Source organism: Marmota marmota, unplaced genomic scaffold (genome assembly GCF_001458135.2).
Source record: "Marmota marmota marmota unplaced genomic scaffold, marMar, whole genome shotgun sequence".
Lineage (NCBI taxonomy): Eukaryota > Metazoa > Chordata > Mammalia > Rodentia > Sciuridae > Marmota > Marmota marmota.
The window spans coordinates 7,890,759-7,911,649 of NW_026000130.1; the positions used below are offsets into that span (position 1 = coordinate 7,890,759).

The 20,891-nt window shown below is 41.0% G+C and overlaps 2 protein-coding genes across 2 annotated transcripts in view; both read left to right on the top strand.

The window, feature by feature from the left end:
- The window catches only part of Mapk1 (mitogen-activated protein kinase 1), an 87,972-nt gene extending 84,698 nt beyond the window's left edge, over positions 1–3,274 (top strand). The window contains exon 9 of the mRNA XM_015500345.2: positions 1,628–3,274. The gene's annotated coding sequence lies outside the window, so the exon portion shown is untranslated. The remainder of the gene's footprint in view (positions 1–1,627) is intronic.
- A 7,093-nt stretch (positions 3,275–10,367) lies between these two features.
- Positions 10,368–10,937, top strand: LOC107154543 (10 kDa heat shock protein, mitochondrial-like; the record flags this gene model as incomplete). Its single annotated transcript, XM_048785073.1, has 1 exon — positions 10,368–10,937. A coding segment is annotated over one exon (309 nt), but the record flags the coding sequence as incomplete, so codon positions are not given.
- Between the last annotated feature and the right edge of the window lie 9,954 nt (positions 10,938–20,891).

A 20,891-nucleotide genomic window follows, 5' to 3' on the forward strand; every position in this document is an offset into this window, starting at 1 on the left:
GATCCTCAGCACCACATAAAAATAAAATAAAGGTATTGTGTCCACCTATAACTAAATATATATATATATATATATATATATATATATATATATATATATAAAAGATTGTACATCAGTGCAAAACTAAGCAGAGGATTCAGGCATTGTAGACTTAAGATGCCATTTTCTTATGATCAATCAACACTGCCTCCCGCTAACCTTGTTCCCTAGAGAGGTCTTGGGACTTGTTCACAACACTAAGGAACATGTTCCTGAGTTCCCTTCCTTATAGACGTGAGATAAAAAGCTCCAAATCAGAAAGCCTGCCAGGTAGAAGACACAGGGAAGTTATATAGAGGTGCTGATCACCTACTTTGCTGAAGCTAGAAAAAACTGGAAAACGTGCACACTGGGGACTTTTTTTTGGTAGAGGAAGTTCTCAAGGGACCCCCCCCCCCTTGCTAGGGCCAGTATTTGTGTGGGGTCTTAAAGGATCAGAGTATTTCATTGTATTTTGCTTGTGGAAATGTTCTCAGTTACCAGTCTCAAAGGTATATGAAGTCAGTACCTGTGACATGCCTCATCCTCACTTAGACCCATCTCCTCAGTCCCCTGCCATGAGACTGTGAAGATGAAATACTCATCTTTCTTTCTCTTCTGCCTGTTAGTGATACAAACTTTCTCAGAAATTAATTACTCGGGACTATCAATCTCATCTCCTGTGGTTTCCTGGAAGGTAAAAGCATCTTAGGGCATCTTTAACTTAGGGGAGCCAGTAGGTTTGGCTGCAACTTAAGATGTGTACCTCTAAACAGCAAGAGCCACTTCCCCCTCAGTCCATTTCCTTGTCCTTAGTTGGACCATGACACCCATCCTTCATGCCCTAACTCCTAAATGGCAAGTGAAAGCCATAGCAGTGCTGAGGGTAGAACCTGGGGCCTCACACAAGCTAGACAAGTGCTCTACCACCTAGCTACATCCCTAGCCCTCTGCTAGATATTCATGTTCCGACCCTCTGGGAACCAGCCCCAGCTTACTTTTCCAGAATCCCACCCCTGCTGTCCACCAGCACCAGGTTTAGCTTTCAGAGAAAATTTGAGCATTAATAACAACACAAACTCTGTTGTCAGTGCAGTTGACTTAATTCTACCTGGTCATTCAGAGAAAAAAGAGGCTTAATAAGAATAGGAGACAGAGAGAAGGCCAAGCCTCTTTTTTGCATAGAAATAGACACATTACTTTACAAAGACCCTTAAACTTTTTTGACTTTGGATGGATACCATGTGGTTACTAAAGGGCATCCCAGGAACACTGAAGCCAACCTGACTGTGTATGTCAGTGCCTGTATGTCTTTCCTATGATTGTTATGAAAAAAAGCCTCTGAGAACTGTCTGAGAAAGGTGCTGTTGAAGTCTGGGCAGAGCACCAGCCCCTTCAAAATTGCCATGTGCTACACATGCCCACAAATGTGTAAATTAAGTGATTTTTTTGTAGTAATTTTCCCCCTTTTGCTTTTTTTACTTTTGTTTCATGATGCTGACGATGACGTGTTAATGTTCATTTTTTTCACTTCTCCATTTTGTAATGCTGCTGATGTTGATTTAACATAATTCAGTCCTAACTCCCAGGTTTATTTGTGTTTTTATAGGACAAGGGATCAGAGGACTGGACATGCTCAGACATCGACGTTCTTCTTTCCAGTTCTTGACCCCTGGTCCTGTCTCCAGCCTGTCATGGCTTATTCAGTTTGACTCCTTTGAGCCGTTCGGAGGGGCGGTTTCTGGTAGTTGTGGCTTTTATGCTTTCAAAGAATTCCTTCAGTCCAGAGAATTCCTCCTGGCCACCCCTGTGTGTGTCACCCACCGGTGACTGGCAGCAGTATGTACTTCCAATGCACGTACTGCTTACCGTTGCTTTAGTCACTAATCGCTTTCTGATTTGAAAGATGCAGTGGTTCCTCCCACTCCTGAATCCTTTCTACATGATGCCCTGCTGACTGACCCATGCAGCCTCACCAGAGCAAGAGTCTTTCCACATTGGCTCTAGTCACTGGCATCTTTATGATAGGGAAGGCTACTACCTAGGGCACTTTAAGTCAGTGACAGCCCCAAATTTGCACTTCATCTGTTGACTGTAACTTTCCCCCAGAGCTTATGGAAATACCTTGGATGACATTGCAGCCTACAGCAAGTGCTTCTGTCTCGGGAATCCTTTGGGAGCACTTGTCAGTGTCTTTTCTAATATCATGTTAGTTACTAACATATTTAAGGTATGTGCTATTTGCCCAGCTTTTAGAAAATTCAGTCATTCTAAATAGAAAGGAAGTACTGCACCCAGCAATGTCATTCTGCAGATTTACTGTGGTTACTTATAACAATTATAGAGGTATAACACTTGTCAAAATGTATTACATGCAGTACTTACTGTTTGCTAAACCTACATAAAAAGATTTGAAATGGCAGCTGTGCTCAGCATTTGATGAGACACAAAAGGTGACAGTACTGTGGAATGTTTCTGGAGAAGTAGTGAGCAGGCTGATCCACGATGGAATTCCACATACCCGGTGCATATATACCCTGAACTATTTCAGTAACCACATTCAATGCTGGAGGATTTAGCAGAGAGGAACACTGCAACTTTAATGAGAAAGTGTACAATTCTTTTTCCTTCTATAGCATGTCAGCATCTCAAGTTTATTTTTCAACCTACAATATAACAATTTGTAATAAAGCCTTCATGAGCTCATGACATGAAGCACTGTTCTGTCGTCAAGTACTCTTTAAATATTTCTGATACTGCTGAGTTAAGACCATCAGAAGAAGCTGAAGCTAGCATTAAGTCATGTTCAGAGCTCTCCATATTTTCCTAATCTCTTTAAGTATTTGTTCTGCCACTGTGTACTGTGGAGTTGACTCGGTGTTCTGTCCCAGTGCGGTGCCTCCTGACTCCCCCACTGCTCTCTGTGGTGAGAAATTTGCCTTGTTCAATAATTACTGTACCCTCGCATGACTGTTACAGCTTTCTGTGCAGAGATGACTGTCCAAGTGCCACATGCCTATGATTGAAATGAAAAATCTATTGTTACCTCTGAGTTGTGTTCCACGGAAAATGCTATCCAGCAGATCATTTAGGGAAAATAATTCTATTTTTTGCTTTTCGTCTCTCAGCTGTCCTATTTTTCTTTTTTTCTTTTATTTTTGACAGCAATGGAGAATGGGTTATATAAAGACTGCCTGCTAATATGAACAGCAATGCACTTGTAATTCATGGAAATAAATGTACATCTTTATCTTCACATTCATGTTAAGATTCAGTGTTGATTTCCTCTGGATCAGTGTGTCTGAATGGACAAAACAGGTTCTGTTTGTGCTCCAAATAGAAGTGCCCATGGGCCTCACTTCCCCACCCTAGGCATTGCCCCACACTTCAGTTTACATGAGGTGGCTTACAAAGGGCCTTTTTCCCTCTGCACAGCAGATAATTCTGACATGTTTCTTTGTTCAAATATTAAATCTCAAAAAAGTCTGTCAAACCCTGGGGACAAAAGCCAGACATCTCAGGTTGGAATCTCTGGTTCCCTCCAAAAAGGGGCTTGCCTATATGCCCCAGAGCTGTTGCTAGCACAGCCAAGTGCTGGGAAGAGCTGCCCAGCACCACATGGTGCATGCCACCTGGCCAAGTATGCTGACACACCTCATGTGACTAAAGAAAGATGGCTGACTCATCCTTAGAAATAAGAATCACATCTTGATTCTTGCCCTAAAAATACATAACTAACTTTTCACTTACATACTCAGAGCTGCCATGTCATGGTCCATGCAGCATTGACAGGATACAGAGATTTGACTGTTATTTGATATATTGATAAATAAGTCAGTTTTCATTTTAAAAAGAGCATTGGCAGTTTTATTACTCATTTCTTTGTACTTTTTTAATGCAATGTTAATATTATTAGTTTAATTTGCAATCTTCTAGGTAGAAAAACTAGCCTTGGCTGCTAATATCTAGGGGCTACAAGCTCTTTGCCATCCTCTTTGTTGGTACTGTGGAATCAGATTGGCATGAAACCACTCACTGCATTGTTGAATTACTGTAGCCACAAGTGGTATACTTTTCATTAATATCATGTGAAATGTAGTTTAACAGGTCAGAGAATTGTTATAACCAAGGTACCTGTGAAACTACAAGTTATTATGTATAACAGACACATCATTTTGGTTTTATATTTCTAAATATGTACAGATTATGTCATCTCAATTCATATTGGTGATGCTGAATGCCTCCATTATTAGCATGCTCAGATAAGCTTTCCGATGGATGTCTTTTTTGGTGTCTAAAATGTAAGCAAAAAATTCCCATTGAAACATTCCAAGACGTTCTGTTTGGTATGAAACAGCCAGCCAATAAGCCTTTGGGGTAGATGTGAGAACCAATTATGAAGACTCTGCCCTGACAGTCTTTAGAGCTTACAGAGAAACACAGACCACAATGGAATCTGGGTAAACAAATATCATCATGTTCTGTGTGCAGGTGTGGTATGTTCACACTCATTTCTGCTGTTTTCAGGCAGAGGCAGTGGGTGTGGAGAAAACTGTTAGCTTCAGTAAACTATACATGGCTCACCAGTAGTTGTTTCTGAGGAATCATGAAGGTAAACCACCCACATGCCACATAATATTCAGCCCATTCAGAGGAGACTTTGATCTTTATTTGCTTTTATGTTAATATGGTTTTTTAATTAACTTTTATATAGTATGATAACTATGTTAATACACACATACATATGCACACGCTTTGGGTCCTTCCATAATACTTTTATATTTGTAAATCAATGTTTTGGAGCAATCCCAAGTTTAAGGGAAATATTTTTGTAAATGTAGTGGTTTTGAAAATCTGAGCAATCCTTTTGCTTACACATTTTTAAAGCATTTGTGCTTTAAAATTGTTATGCTGGTATTGAAACAAGATACTCCTACAGTGCAGATGAGAAGCATGTAAGAGTGGAGTAAGGATGTGGTTTCTCTTACTGTCATCCAACTCGACATGATGGATCAGCAACAACTGGGAATCCAGAGTGAATTCTGAGTGAATTCTCTAGGGTTATACCAGGTTTAGCTTAAGCTTGTTGCCTTTTTGTGCTGTTTATCCGTGTAGAGCACTCCAGAAAGTTCTGAAACTGCTTTGTATCTGCTTTGTACTGTTGGTGCCTTCTTGGTATTGTACCCCAAAACTCTGCATAGATTATTTAGTATAATGGTAAGTTTAAAAAAATGTTAAAGGAAGATTTTATTAAGAATCTGAATGTTTATTCATTATATTGCTACAACTTAACATTTATTTGTGGTATTTGTGATTTGGTTAATCTGTATAAAAATTGTAAGTAGAAAGGTTTATATTTCATCTTAATTCTTTTGATGTTGTAAACGTACTTTTTAAAAGATGGATTATTTGAATGTTTATGGCACCTGACTTGTAAAAAAAAAAATCTACAAAAAAAAATCCTTAGAATCATTAAATTGTGTCCCTGTGTTACCAAAATAACAGTACTGTGCATGTATAGTTTAATTGCAGTTTTACATGTGAAAGTATGAAATCGTCTAGGCCTTAATTACAGCAAGTAAGCCGGCCTTCCTCCTTTGACTTTGCTTATGTCAATTAGTGATAGGATCATAAGCTGGTTCTCCAGAGTCAAAAAGGGGTTTTAATTTTAGTCCTCTACATTTCCTTAGGTATAAATGGGGGAGAGGAAGGTGTTCCCCACGTCCTCTCTTTGTATGCCTCCCACCCTTATCTTCAGCAGTCCTAGTATGGGGGCAGCTCTTTTTTCAGACCAAGAAGTTATAACTGTATTAGTGAGTCTTAGACATTTTGATTCATGTCAGTATTGAGCATTATGCAGTGACTTATTCACAAGACAGAAATTTTTAGTTGTTGTTTATTTGGTACTGGTGATTGAACCCAGATTGCCACTGAACTACATCCCCCTCCCTTTTTCATTTTGAGACAGGGTCTTGTTAAGTTACTGAAGGTGGCCTGGAACTTGTGAACCTCCTGCATCAGCCTCCCAAATTGCTGGGATTATAGGCATGTGCCCTGGTGGGAAATGTTTTTGATGTAGTATTGTAGGAAAAAACACAGGCCCCTAAACCAGGTTCTCAGCCTGACCCTCTGCTTTGGGTTGCTCATTCCTACTTGTTTGTGCTTCAGTCTCTCCATGGCAGACCATCAGCTATGAAGCAGAACCAAAATTGCCTTGTATGTGGTAAAGATTATAAAAATATATTTCAAGTGATTTACCTCAAAGCAAGAATTCAGTAAACAGCAAGTCTTCTTAAGTGCTTTTTTTTTAAATTTCATTAAATGTTAGAGCATTAAAATGTCTACTTACTAAAGAAACTGCTTTCTGTAGATCTGAGAAAGGAAAACCTATCCAAAAACTTTCTTCAGGGAAATATAGCCTAAACTGGAAGTTTTCAAGGGGACATTTGAAACACTTGAGAGTACATAACATTCACTTTCTCCTTGATGGGTTAACACTTTGTTGTTGTCCAAATCCAATAGAAAGTAGTCACAGTCTGTTCACAGAAAGCTGATAATCACAGTTTTCCCCACTTTACCGATAATGAGCTCCTTCCTTAGTAATGGCATACCAATTCTGGTTGGCAGTAGACCAGCATCTGGACTGTCTGCTGTATTTAATCAAAACCAAGTGTTTAGAGCTGGGCAGAGGTCACTTCAGGTCATCTGAGAGAGGAGAGAATAAAGCCAAGCAACGGGTCACAGAGAGGTGGAAGCAAGGAGGGAATCACACCTCTGAGGCCCCAGGGTGAGGGTATCCAAAAGGGAGCAGTGAAGGAATGAGTTTTTATGAGGGGACAGTGGTACCTCTGAGTGAGTCTAAGAGGAAGGCACTATCAGGGAAGAGGAGATGGAGGATTGGGGCTGGGCTTGCCAAGGGGAAGAAGGAGGTGGAGATGGACACAGCCTCACTCTTTGAGTCTGGCCAAGGATGGCTAAAGACATTCATTTCATAGGTAAAAAGGAAGAAACAGGTCATGCCCCATAACATGTCTTTTTGGGTGAAGTGTGTGAGGATGAGGAAGATCCTCCTAAGAAGTGGAAATGAGAACTGCCCACCACTGAGAGAGGCCTCAGTGATGCAATAGGACATTGTTCATATATATCATTAGCTGGGCGGGGCAAAGGGAAGGACCAAGGAGATGAGATGGAGTGGTAAGACTGAGGCCATAGGACTAGGGGGAAGGAGCTGCAGTAGATGGGTAGAGATCACGTGGTGAACACCCACTGCATACACGAAGCAGACATGATGGGGAGACTGAACAGATACCTGCCTCGTTTTCAGGTTTGTTTATTATTTAAATGAAGAAACAAACCTGAACTGTATATGGGGAGCAGAAATTTGTTGTGGTAGGGCTGTGAGATCAGTGCATTGGATGTGTCACCTTTGTGGATAGTGATATTAAGATGGTAGGTAGGAGGGCTGGGGATGTGTGCATAAGGCCCTGGGTTTAATCCCCAGCACCAATTTGAAAAGATGGATAGCCAGGAGAAAGAGACCCTGTTCGATTTCAGTTGCGAGTCATTGAGTGGAAGAAACCATGGGTCTCGCCTCAGTTTACTAATATGCTTTCAGATCAATTCAGCGTACACTTACTGAGTTCCTGCCATAGACCTGCAGAGCCAATGGCTCGGCTGCATCAAGGATTTCCTCCATCTTCACAGAATCCCTGGAGTTGTAAGTTTGAGAAAGAGGGGAGAGCTTTTCATCTATATAAAGGGCAAAAAGACCTATGTCCAGTATCTTTGTGATATTTCTATGGTGATACATAGAGTGTGAGTTTAAAAGCTTGATGATAACAGGAACGTGGAAAGTAATTTATCTAAAAACAACTTTCCCATTCTGAGAAGATCAGACACTCTGAGTGGCCATCAAGTTTCTCATGGGCTTTGAGAACCATTATAGTGGTGCAGACAAACATGGAAAATAGGCAAGATCTTTTTTGCTTGAAATGAAAAACATCTTTAATCCCTGATGCTTGGGGAAATTCTTCCTTCATTCTGTTTCTTAATTTCCTCTTCCGAAAGACAATAGTTTAAGGGAATTCTTTGTATAAGATATTCACCCTCAGGTGATGGGACACAGTTGGGAACTACAGCCTGTGATGTGGGACACAGTTGGGAACTACAGCCCAGCAGTTTCAGCTCAAGGATTTAGAACAATAATGCTGTAAACACAAACTTGGGGAAAAAAGAGTCAAAATATTAGGTAAGGGCCAGGCACAGTGGCACACACCAGCAGTCAGTTCCTGAGGATAAGGCAAAACAATGGCTTGAGCCCAAGAATTCAGGACCTTCTCAATTAAAATATTAGATAAGAGAAGCACCTGATTGGGAATTAGGAAGAATTACTCTTTATTTATTCTAACTGCTTATATGGGACAGCAGAATGCATTTTGATTCAATGTACACAAATGGAGCACAACTTTTCATTTCTCTGGTTGTACATGATGTGGTCACATCATTTGTGTAATCATACATGTACTTAGGGTAATGATGTCTGTCTCATTCCACCATCTTTCCTACCTCCTTACCCACTCCCCTCCCCTCACTACCCTCTACCCAGTCCAAAATTTCTCCGTCAGGAAGGATTACTCTTGAATGGCCAGAAGGAGCAGGGGAGCCAATACCTGTCTTGTATAGTAAGACCAGAAGGTAACAGAAACCAGTTGTCAGTTGCATAAATGGTAGGAGGAAGCTGCCTATTGGGCCAAGGAGGGCACATCTGTGTGGTGGGAAATCTGGCAATAGAAGCCAAGCATATGAAAGAGCAAGAGGGGGTGGAAGTTGTGCAACCTGGGACACTTGAACCAGGGCCATAGCTCTCAAGCCCAGTACAAGGCACTGGAGGAAGGTATGTTGCAGATTGGCAATATAGGCACACAGGCTATCCACACATAGATGATCCTTGTTCTAGTTGTTTTTCCATTTTTGTTGGTTTTAGAGTGCTGGGAATTGAACCCAGAACCTTGTTAGGCAAGCCATGCTACCACGGAGCTACATCCTCAGCCCCCTTTAGGGTCACTCTGAGGCCAATTTAGAAGAGGCAGGCAGGGAGTCAATGGCCACATTACCAGCCCATAAATCTACATTCCCCTAAGCCCAGAGATTTGTTTTATTCTCTGTCCAAAAGTGCCATTACTTCTTTTTAAAATTATAAAGTATTCCCACTTCATGGGGAGCTGGCTAGACTTTAATAAGCTAGGAAATGTGGGTTTTTTGAGATGGAACCAACCATAATCCAAGACCGCAGCAAGAGACATACACCAGAGACATGAGAACAGCTCCAAGAGCCAGTGGGCTGGGACTGTAGCTTGGTAATATGTCATGCTCAGGTTTTTGCATTTTTGAATACTTATCACTATTGCCCTTCCCTGAAATGAAATCTAAAAACTACCTGCATCCCTTACCTATCTGCCATCCACCAAATAGCATAATATTCTGCCAGAACATTTTATTTATGAATCAGATGATGAGAGAAACCAGAGAGAAGAACAAATGTGTCACAAAAGAACAAGCAATCAAAGAAACAGCAAGGCCACAATGGTTGTCAGCACCTCCACTACAGATTGAGATGGGCACACGTCACCTGCCCATCTCATGGTCCATGCAGGAGAGCCTGTCATGTTGGGTAAGGTCATCCTCCTGGTTTAAAAGGACAGGAAGAATTGTTAAGACCAGTGGAGAAACCATATAAATAAACAAGGAGGGGAAGGCAGCAGTATTGCAGTAGTTAGGCATTCAATTTTAGTTAACAACTATAAAGAGGGAAAAATCGGCCAGGAATGGTGGCACATATCTATAATCCCAGCAGTTTGGGAGGCTGAGGCAGGAGGATTGCGAGTTCAAAACCAGCCTTAGCAATTTAGCGAGGCCCTAAGCAATTCAGTGAGACCCTGTCTCTAAATAAAATACAAGGGCTGGGGTTGTAGCTCAGTGGTAGAGTGCTCGCCTACCACACATGAGGCACTGGGTTCGATCCTCAGCACCACATAAAAATGAAATAAAGATATTGTGTCCACCTACAACTAAAAAATAAAAAAAAATTAAAAAATAAAATAAAATACAAAAAAAGGCTGGGGGGCTGGGGCTGTAGCTAGTGGCAGAGTGCTTGCCTAGCATGTGTGAGACACTGGGTTCAATTCTCAGCACCACATATAAATAAATAAAATACAGGTCCACTGACAACTAAAAATAATAATAATAATAAAAATAAAGGGCTGGGGAGGCCTTTTAACGTATTCCAAGGGCCGGACTGTGGGTCTCTGCGGCGGTGGCATGAGAGCAGAGTCAGAGCTGCAGTGGCATGAGTCACGGCCAGACAAGCACTTAGAAAGTTTCTTCCACTTTTTGGCCGAGTATTGGTCGAAAGGAGTGCATGTGAAACTGTAACCAAAGGAGGCATTATGCTTCCAGAAAAATCTCAAGGAAAAGTATTGCAAGCGACAGTAGTAGCTGTGGGATCAGGCTCTAAAGGAAAGGGTGGGGAGATTCTGCCAGTTAGTGTGAAAGTTGGAGATAAAGTTCTCCCAGAGAATGGAGGCACCAAAGTAGTTCTAGATGACAAGGATTATTTCTTATTTAGAGATGGTGACATTCTTGGAAAGTATGTAGACTGAAACAAATCGCTGTTGAAATGGCGTCCTATGAAGCTGCTCATTCCACTGAAGTGCTGAAACCTTTCATCATGTAAATAATTTCCTCGTCTCTTATAATAAACTGATGATAATCTAATAACATCCACTGTCTCAAAAAATTAGTTTCCCTGTACTTATGTAAACATTTCCAAATAAAATATGTAATGATTTAAAAAAAAAAAAGGGCTGGGGATATGGCTCAGTGGTTAAGTGCCCCTGGGTTCAATCCCTGGTACCCCCCCCCCAAAAAAAAATTGAAAACATTACAATGCCATAGGGGCTTCAAAGAAAATATCTACAAGGATGAACTAAAGGTACCAACTTCGACAGTATTAGAAAATGTAATCACTGCTAGATTGAAAATAAAAATCTAAATCAGCAAGGGCAGCTGCCTCTTGTCTGTGTCAGTTGATTGGGAAGGAAATGTGGGACCAAAGCAGATTTTAAAAGGAGAAAGTGTGGTAGGAAGGCATTAGGGGAATTAACACCAGGGATCAATGTTATCAAATTCCACCCCTGGGAGCAGAGTCTGGGAGCACAGCATTTAAAGGGCTTCTCCAAAGGGAGAAGCATGGGGCAAGGAGAAGTTACAGGGGCCTCGCTGTTAAATTCTCCGGGAAGAGCCCACTGCTGCCAGTCACATGCAGACCACACAAAGAACATTTTAATGAAATTCAGAAGGGGAGAAAAAGGCCAATGAGGTCATTGACTGAAGAGTAAATAAAATGCCTCAGCTCTGACTTGTTTCTCTGTTCTCTGACCAATGATGTAGGCTGGGGACACTAGAAGCCAGCAGTCAGTGCACTTCAACACAACCATCCCCCCCTGGACCCTGGAAGGCAGGGGCCCAGGACAAGCCCCACCTTGATTCTCTCTGGCATCCCTCTAAAGGGAAGGGAGATCCTCAAGCACACAGGAACCTTGAGGCCACATGGAACTGGCTTGGACACACCCTCTGGCCACCCTTTGTTGCTTACCTCTGTGCCATTGACATGCTAACCCAGGTTTGCATGCCTGTGCAAGCACCTGCTATTTTCATTTAAGAACAGGCTGTCATCATAGAATGCCCCATCTGAGATGAAAGCAAAATATCTCTGCTGGCAAAGGAGCTCCAAAAGGAAAGCAGATACACCCCTGAGGTACCACCACAGGGCATCTCAGGGACAGCCGGGGTTTGGGTAGCATCCCTGTGAGGCTTCCTTGCTGCTGAACTATGATGAGACCCGGTCTTTGTACAAATGCCAGAGACTAGCTTGATTTTAAAAGGAGAAAGATCTCTACTAGGATGCTCAGAAAGCCTGGGGTCCAAGAGAGATGTTCCGCTCTTGACCCTGCTGCTCAGTGGTTCGCTCATTTCAGGCAGGACCCTCCCTGCCTTGGGCCTCTGCCTGATGACAGGCCCTGCCTCTTAGTGGCTTGCTAGTTCACTCCTTTCCTTCTTGTGTGTCTTGTTTGCTTTGAGTTTTCTTTTTCCTTGGAGAGAGCAGGGGTATGTTTCTGTTTCTGGAGGCCCTGTCAGGCCCCTGAAAGAGCCCCACTGCTCTGGTCTTCAGTGCCAATGAACAGCACAGCAGCAGCCTCCGTTCAACATCCTATCTCCGTCCTACCTCAAGCAGCAACCACACACAACAGAAATCAGATGGTGTGATCTCCCAAGTGGAATGTCTTCTGCAAAAGGCCCTGAGTCTACATAGTGTTAACTGCTGCTGCTGCTACCACCTATGGACCCCAGACCTTTCCAGGCTTGCCCCTCTGCACCTCAGCCCAAGGACCCTTTGCCAGGACTTCTTGGCCAGGGTGAATTCACAGCATGAGCCTACCAGACCTAACTCCAGTGTTGAAACAAACCAGACATTGGAGGAAAAGCTCAGGACCACAACCCCTCAGGCTGGAGCAGGAAGGCAAAGCTTTACCCAGGATGGAGGCCAAGACCTCCCCAGCTCTGCCATGGCAGCCCTGCCTCTGAGATTGGCCAGATGAAGGGTGTCCCTGTGATCCAGGATTCAGGTAGTGTTCCTTGTATACCAGGGAATTTCTAAGATGCAGCATTCTCTTGACAGGTACAAGAGGGTTTTTTGTTGTTTTGGTGTTTTAGCTTGTTTGGGTATTTTTTGTCGTTTTGGTGCAGGGGATGGAACCCAGGGCCTCATGTATGCTAGGCAAGCAGTCTACCACTGAGCCACATCCTAGCCCAAGCAAGAGGTTTTTTAATACTTTATAATTACTCTGATAAGCAGGGGAGGGGAATCATTAGAACTAGAAAGCATTTCATGCAGGCATACCAGATGGCATGGAGCCTGCATAGAGACTCTGAGAATTCCAGAACATTGCCATCCACAAAAAAATCTTTCATTTTACCTCTTTCATTGATGCATCGATTTGTTTACTTAGCATAACAAGCAGACCTCAGGCTGCCTATTCAACTAAGGAGGTCCCCAGCATACCTTTGTTGTATTTAAAATCTTTTGACTTTTCAGTGGTGCAAAAGTGATGCGCATTCAATAGAAACCATACTTTGAATTGTGAGTTTTGATGTTTTCTCTGGAAAACATGCAATATGATCCTCTCACAATGATGCTGAACAGCAGTAGCAGCTGTTTTGAGATCACAAAAGGAAACAACCAACACTCCAGTGTGCTGTGTTGTAAGCTAGGATGTTCGTAGGTTAAATGGATTAAATACAATTTTGAAGTCAGGCATTGTGGCAGCATGCCTGTAATCCCAAAGATGCAGGAGGCTGAGGCAGAAGGACTGCAAGTTCAAAGCTAGCCTGGGCAACTTAGCAACTCTGTCTCAAAATTAAAGAATAAAGAGGGCCCAGAATATAGCTCAGAAGTAAAGCACCTCTGGGTTCATTCCCCAGTACTTAAAAATAATAATAATGATATACTTTTTGATGCTTTCAATTTATGAAGGGTTTATCAGGATAAACCCATTATGAGTGGAGGAACTCCTGATTTCTTCTGCTTTTCAGGCTCTAACATTTGTCTTGAGAGCAGTTAATACTCCTTTGTCAAAATCCTCTGATATCAGGGATCCCTATATATCTCATTCACTGTGGTTATCAAACCTCATTTTAGACACCTCTTGATTCCTGTGAATGTTCTTTTCTTCAGAAAATCTGGCCAATTTTCCCTTCTTGTACATATCTTACTTTTTTTTTTAGTCAGTTTTAGACTTTTTGAATCATTGAGCAGATAATATGTAAAGCTCCACATATCTACCCCACTCTCACCCCCAATCCTCTGCATACCTGGTTTTCCCTCCCCAACTCCTGGCAATCACAAGTTGTTTACTATTGCCATTACCTTTTCTTTAAAAAAAAAAAAGTGTTTTGTGTATGGAAACAAATGCAAAAAAAAAGCAGACTTGCTTTTTTCACTTAGTAATATGCACTCAAGATTTCTCCATGTCTGCTCATGGCTAGATAACTAATTTGTTCATATCACTGAATAATATTCCATCATATGGATGTTCCACAGTTTGTTTACCCATTCACCTAGTGAAGGACATCTGAGTTGCTTTCAGTTTTGGAAATTGTGAATAAAGCTGCTATAAAGCCAGGTGCAGTGGCACACACCTATAATTCCAGAGACTCAGGAGGCTAAAGCAAGTTTGAGGCAGCCTCGGCAACTTAGCAAGCCTCTGTCTCCAAATAAAAAAAAAAAAAAAAAGGACTAGGGATGTATCTCTGTGGTAAAGCATCCTTGGGTTCAATCTGCAGAAGCAAAAATAAAATAAACCTGCTTTAAATACTGGCAGATTTTGCAGATTTGGGTATACACATGTTTTCAACTTATTCAGGAGTTCACCTAGAAACATGATTGTACCAGGTCCAGATTTTTTTTTAAATTACTTTTGTAGTATATTTTATTTTTTTAAAGAGAGATTGAGAGAGAGAGTTTTAATATTTATTTTTTAGTTTTTGGCAGACACAACATCTTTGTTTGTATGTGGTGCTGAGGATCGAACCCGGGGCGCACGCATGCCAGGCGAGCGCGCTACCGCTTGAGCCACATCCCCAGCCCCAGATTTTTTTTTAATTCAGATCTTTAGTAGCAGTCTTTAGTATACTCACTCTAGATTTTAAAAGGAATAATTTGTTAGAGCATACATAAAATGTAACAGTGAATAAAAATCATAACTTACAAAATATATTGGTTAACATTCCAAATGTGTAACCAGTGAACATGGCCTTGGTTTTTCTTTTTATTGGTATTCACTTCAGTAACTTAAATCCAAAGCTATAAGCAGTAAATAACTTTTCCATGCAAATTTCTGTTCACAAAGGTCACATGTGCAGGAACATGAATTAGAAGCACACATCTATGAGCTGTGGTTGTGGCTCACTTGTCTAGCATGTGTGAGGTACTGGGTTCAATTCTCAGCACCACATATAAATAAAATAAAGGTTCATCAAAAACTAAAAAAAAATTTTAAAAAGAAGCATGTATTGTGTATAAATGCCACATTTTTTTATCCATTCATCTATTGAAGGGCATCTAGGTTGGTTCCACAGTCTAGCTATTGTGAATTGTGCTGCTATGAACATTGATGTAGCTATGTCCCTGTAGTATGCTTTTTGTAGATCTTTTGGGTATAGTACGAGAAGGGGAATAGCTGGGTCAAATGGTGGTTCCATTCCCAGCTTTCGAAGGAATCTCCATACTGCTTTCCAAATTGGCTGCACCAATTTGCATTTCCACCAGCAATGTACAAGTGTACCTTTTCCCCCACATCCTCACCAGCACTTGTTATTGTTTGACTTCATAATGGCTGCCATTCTTACTGGAGTGAGATGGTTTTAATTTGCATTTCTCTGATCGCTAGAGATAGTAAGCATTTTTTCGTGTAATTGTTGATTGATTGTATATCCTCCTCTGAGAAGTGTCTGTTCAGATCCTTGGCGCATTTGTTGATTGGGTTATTTGTTTTTTTTTGTTGTTTAACTTTTTGAGTTCTTTGTATATTCTGGAGATTAGAGCTCTATCTGAAGTGTGAGGGGTAAAAATAAAAGTGTGAGGGGTAAAAAAAACCTAGATTCCTTCAATAGATGAATGGATAAAAAAAAAGTGGCATTTATACACAATGGAGTATTACTCAGCACTAAAAAAATAACAAGATCATGGCATTTGCAGGGAAATGGATGGCATTAGAGCAGATTATGCTAAGTGAAGCTAGCCAATCTCTAAAAAAAAATGCCGAATGTCTTCTCTGATATAAGGGGGGGGTGACTCAAAATGGGGTAGGGAGGAAGAGCATGAGAAGAAGCTTACCACTAAACAGGGAAGAGAGGTGGGAGGGAATGGGAGGGAGAAGGGGAATTGCACGGAAGAAGGAAGGAGATCCTCATCGTTATACAAAATACATATATGATGGTGTGAGGGGGAAGGGGAAAAAGAGAGAGAGAGAAAAGTGTCACAGTAGATTGGGTAGAGAGAGAGGTGATGGGAGGGGAGGGGAGGGGAGGGGAGGATAGGGAGGGCAGCAGAATACAACTGACACTAGGATTGCTGTATGTATACACATGGATATATAATCAATGTGATCCTGCGATCTGTACACGTGGAAAAATGAGAATTCATACCCCATTTGAATCAAATGTATGATATGTCAAGATCATTGTATTGTCTTGAGCAATTAAAAAGAAAAGAAACAGAATGCAAGCCTTACAGGTAGTTTTAAAATATTTTAGCAATCACATTTCAAAATAAAAAACAGGTCAAACTAAAAAAAAGAAGAAGGAGAAGGAGAAGGAGAAGAAGAAGAGTGCATATAGAATGATGGCCGAATTTTTTAAAATGCAGAAAGGTAAAAATTACAACTTGAAAATATGAAGAGATGGTTTCTAAGCCCAGATATTTTGAGAAAGAAATATCAATTCCTTATTATCCCTTCCAGAAAGCAGAAGCAGAGGAATGCACATAACTCATTTGGTGAGGCCAGCATTATTGCCCTAATACAAAAACCAGATAAAGACATTGCAAGGAAGAAAAACTACAGACTGTCTCTAACGAGCATAGATGCAAAAATGCTCAACAAAATATAAGGTTGATAAAGAAAAATCATATGATTGTAACAATGCATGCAGAAAAAGTATTTGACAAAAATCTGACACCCATTCATGATATAAGCTCTCAGCAGACTAGGATAGAAAAGAATTTCTCAACTTTATAAAAAGCATCTAGGGGCTGAGGTTGTGGCTCAGTGGTAGAGCGCTTGCCTAGCATGCATGAGCACTGGGTTCGATCCTCAGCACCACATAAAAAAATAAATAAAGTTTTTTTTAAAAAAGCAACTATAAAAATCCTACAACTAGGGGCTGAGATTGTGCCTCAGTGGTAGAGCACTTGCCTTGCAAGTGTGAGGCACTGGGTTTAATTCTCAGCACCACATATAAATAAATGAATAAAATAAAGGTCCGTCAACAACTAAAAAAAATTTTTTTAAATCCTGCACCTAATATCATATTAATGGTGAAAAGCTAGATGCTTTCCCCCTAAGATTGAATATCCCCTCTTGCCATGCCTATTAAAAACATAGTATTGAGAGAAAAATCACCAATCTAGTTTATATCTGGTGAGATTAGCCTTCAAAAATTGATAAGAAGGGTTGGGGATGTAGCTCAGTGGCAAAGTGCTTGCCTAGCACAGCAAAATGGAGGAGAAATACTTTTTTAGAAAATCTAAAACTGGAGGAATTTGTCGCCAATAGACCTGTGGTGTAAGAAATATTAAATTTTTTTTTCAGAAAGAAAATTTTGTGGATCAGAAGCTCAGATCTTCATAAGCAATATAAATATTCTATTCCTCTGTCTTCTTACATGGTTTCTAATAAGTCCAGTATATTAGATGGACATAATACCTTTATTATATTTGTTTATTTTTATATAGTGCTAAGGATCAAACCCAGTGCCTCACACGTGCCAGGAAAGCGCTCTCTACCACTGAGCTACAACCCCAGTCCCCAATGTATTTCTTATCCTCTGTAGATATATTAGTCTGATTTTTCATTGCTATAATAAAATGCCTAAGGCATTTATAAGGAAAATAAGTTTATTTAGCTTCCACTTCTGGGCATAGCATGGGCATTAGCACTCTGGTAAGGAATTCATGACAATGCATCATCATAATGGCAGCAGTGAGCAGGGTAGAAGAGATCACATCTCAAGACAGGAAGCCAGAGTGAAAGGGATAGACCATCTTGTGACCTCCCACTAGGTACCACCACCTCTCAACATAGCCACCCTAGGGACCAGCCTCCTCACCTAATAACTCCTGAGGGACACACTCAAAACATATTCAAACCACCACAGTAGGTAAGATGTTTTTCCCACTCTGGCTTCTATCAAGATTTTCTTTATCTTTGCTTTCTCCAATTTGAATATGATATGCTTAAGTGTAAACGTTTTTCAATATTTTTTCCTGCTCAGTGTTTTCTAAGATTTCTGGATTTGAGCCAGGCATGGTGGCTCACACCTGTAATTCCAGCAACTTGGGAAGGTGAGACAGGAGGATCATAAGTTCAAGGCCAGCCTCAGCAACTAAGCAAGATCCCTTCTCAAAATAAAAAGTCAAAGGACTGGCGATGTAGCTCAGTGGTGTGTGGGCAGGGGAGATTACTGGCTTGGTATTTTGGTTTCTGTCCTTAATTTTGGAATATTTTTAGATTGGTTTCCTATGAATCTTTAAGTTCATCCATATTCAGCCTCTGGCAATTCAGCACAGTTATATTTAAATGGTCCTTTCATTCTTCCTACCCATTCTTGGTTCCAGTGACTTCTGTTCAAAGTAACCTGGGATGGTAAATGTCCCACAAAGTTCCATGTGTTAAAGGCTTGGTGCTTTTAGAAGATGGGGTGTAGTGGAAGGAAGTTAGGTCATTGGAGGTACACCCTTGACAAGGATATTAGGATCTTGCCCTTTCCTGTCTTTGTTTGCTCCCCAGCCAACATAGGTTGAACAGGCCTCTTCTGCCATGTGCTCCTGCCAAGGTATACTGTGCTGCATAAGCCCAATGCAAAGGGCAAGTGTCCATGGACTGAAACCTCTGAAATGGTAAACCAAAATAAACTTTCTTCCTTTTAAGTTAATTATCTCAGGAATTTTGTCATAGTAACAGAAATCTGATTAACATATGAAAATTTCTGTGGGGCTGGGGTTGTGGCTCAGCGGTAGAGGCACTCACCTCGCATGTGTGAGACCCTGGGTTCGATCCTCAGCACCACATAAAAATAAATAAACAAAATAAAGATATTGAAAAAAAATTTCTGTCTTTTCCTGGTTCACTAATTTGGTAGGGGAAGTGGTCCATTGACCTCAACTCTCTCTGATGGTTCTAAGAAAAGTCACTGATTTTCAGTTTATTTGCCTTTTTTCTTATTATAAGGAAAAGAGTAACGATTTCTAAGCTCTTTCATGTCAGAACTAAAATTGGAAGTCACCCCTCTTCTTAGCCTGTTACCCAGTACCCTTTCTAACAGATGCAACTAGAAGGTCAGGCGTTCACTCAGCAGATATGGTAAGAGAAAACCATTAACTCTAGTGTCTTAGAAAAACTGGAAGAATGGAGAATTATCTTCCGCCTGATTTTACACAGACCAATGCAGACAACAGGGAGGAAGGCTGAGTCTGGGGACACATCCGCCATGTATGACCAATAATAAATCCAAAACATACGGAGACAAAAAAATTCAATTTTCTCATTCCCAACTGACAATCAATCAAAGGATATTATCTACTTACATGAGGAAAAGCATCCAATGCCATTAGTAAATATGGGAATGTAGGGGCTGGGGATATAGCTCAGTTGGCAAAGTGCTTGCCTCACATGCACAAGGCCCTGGGTTCAATCCCCAGCACCACCAAAAAAAAAAAAATAATAATAAATAAATAAATATATTAATGTGCAGTAAATTAAGGAGGAAGTGTCGTTCTGGGCAGAGCTATTTTGTGCTTTTTGTTTTGTTTTTTCAGTGCTCAGGATTGAGCACAAGTGCTTGCATAAGCCAGAGGAGCACTCTACCACAGAGCTCTACCCTCAGCCCTGCATACTCTACTTTTTTCATTCTGTTTTCAGCAAAAGGGAAATTATAAAAGCCAAATGTTGTAAAGTTGTAAAGCAATATGTACCCTTTGGCATTGCTGATAGTACTGAAAACGAATACAGTGGAATCTCACTGTGACTGAAGCCAATGAGAAGATGAGTTCTGACTCAGTAATTCCATTACTGGTATTTTTTTCCCTTGAGAACAATTCAAGAGAAAAGCGGTCATGTGTACAAAAACATAAATATCACCACTATTTGCTATAGCAAAAAGAAAGTAAGTCAGCTGGCTAGTGAATTTAGCAAGTCAATACAGCAGTATAATAATCCATTTTCTGATGCTAATAACACAAAATCACACGCTGGGCAAGTTTTAAAGAAACAGGTTTATTTAATTCACAGTTCTGAAGGTTCAAGGGCTCGCATCTCACTGGAATCCAGAAGCAGTACAGGAGATCACAGGGCAAGATAAAGAAGGAGCAAGTGTCTGTGTGTCTTCTGGTCTCCCTCCCTCTTCCTATAAAGCCACCAGGATTCCATCATGGGGGCTCCATCCTGATGACTCCACCTAATCCTAATCACTTCCCAGAGGCCCCATGTCCAAACACAATAGCTGGATTAAGTGTCCACCATCTTAATGCTTCATGTTGGTGATTAAATGTCAACATGTGAAGCCTTGAGGAACACTCAAACCACCTCCAAACCATAGCAAACAGTAACAAAGAATTTTTAGTGTCTTCACATTACTTCTACCATGCTTTGATCTCCCTACAATTACGTAAATCCTACTCACACTTGTAAATTAGGTAGCCCTTTCTCCACTCCTCTGAATTGACATCTCCTGTTCTCTTATTCCATCTGCCAGGAAGTCCCTGGAAAGCCCACCATATGGCCTGCTTATTCTTCATCTGCCTGCCACCTTCCTCAGACTCTGGAAAAAGAACAGCTGCAAACAAAAGCCTGATGCTCCAAATGTGGTCCATTACCTGGTCATAGATGCAGATTCTGCAAGGAGGAAAATGGGGACTTATTTAAAAAGGGTTTCAGGTTTGCAGGAAGTGTTTTGGTGGGGCTAGGGGTTTAGCTCAGTTGTAGAGCACTTACCTATCAGGCTTAAGGCCCTGGATTCATCCTCAACACTGGTGGGCGGGG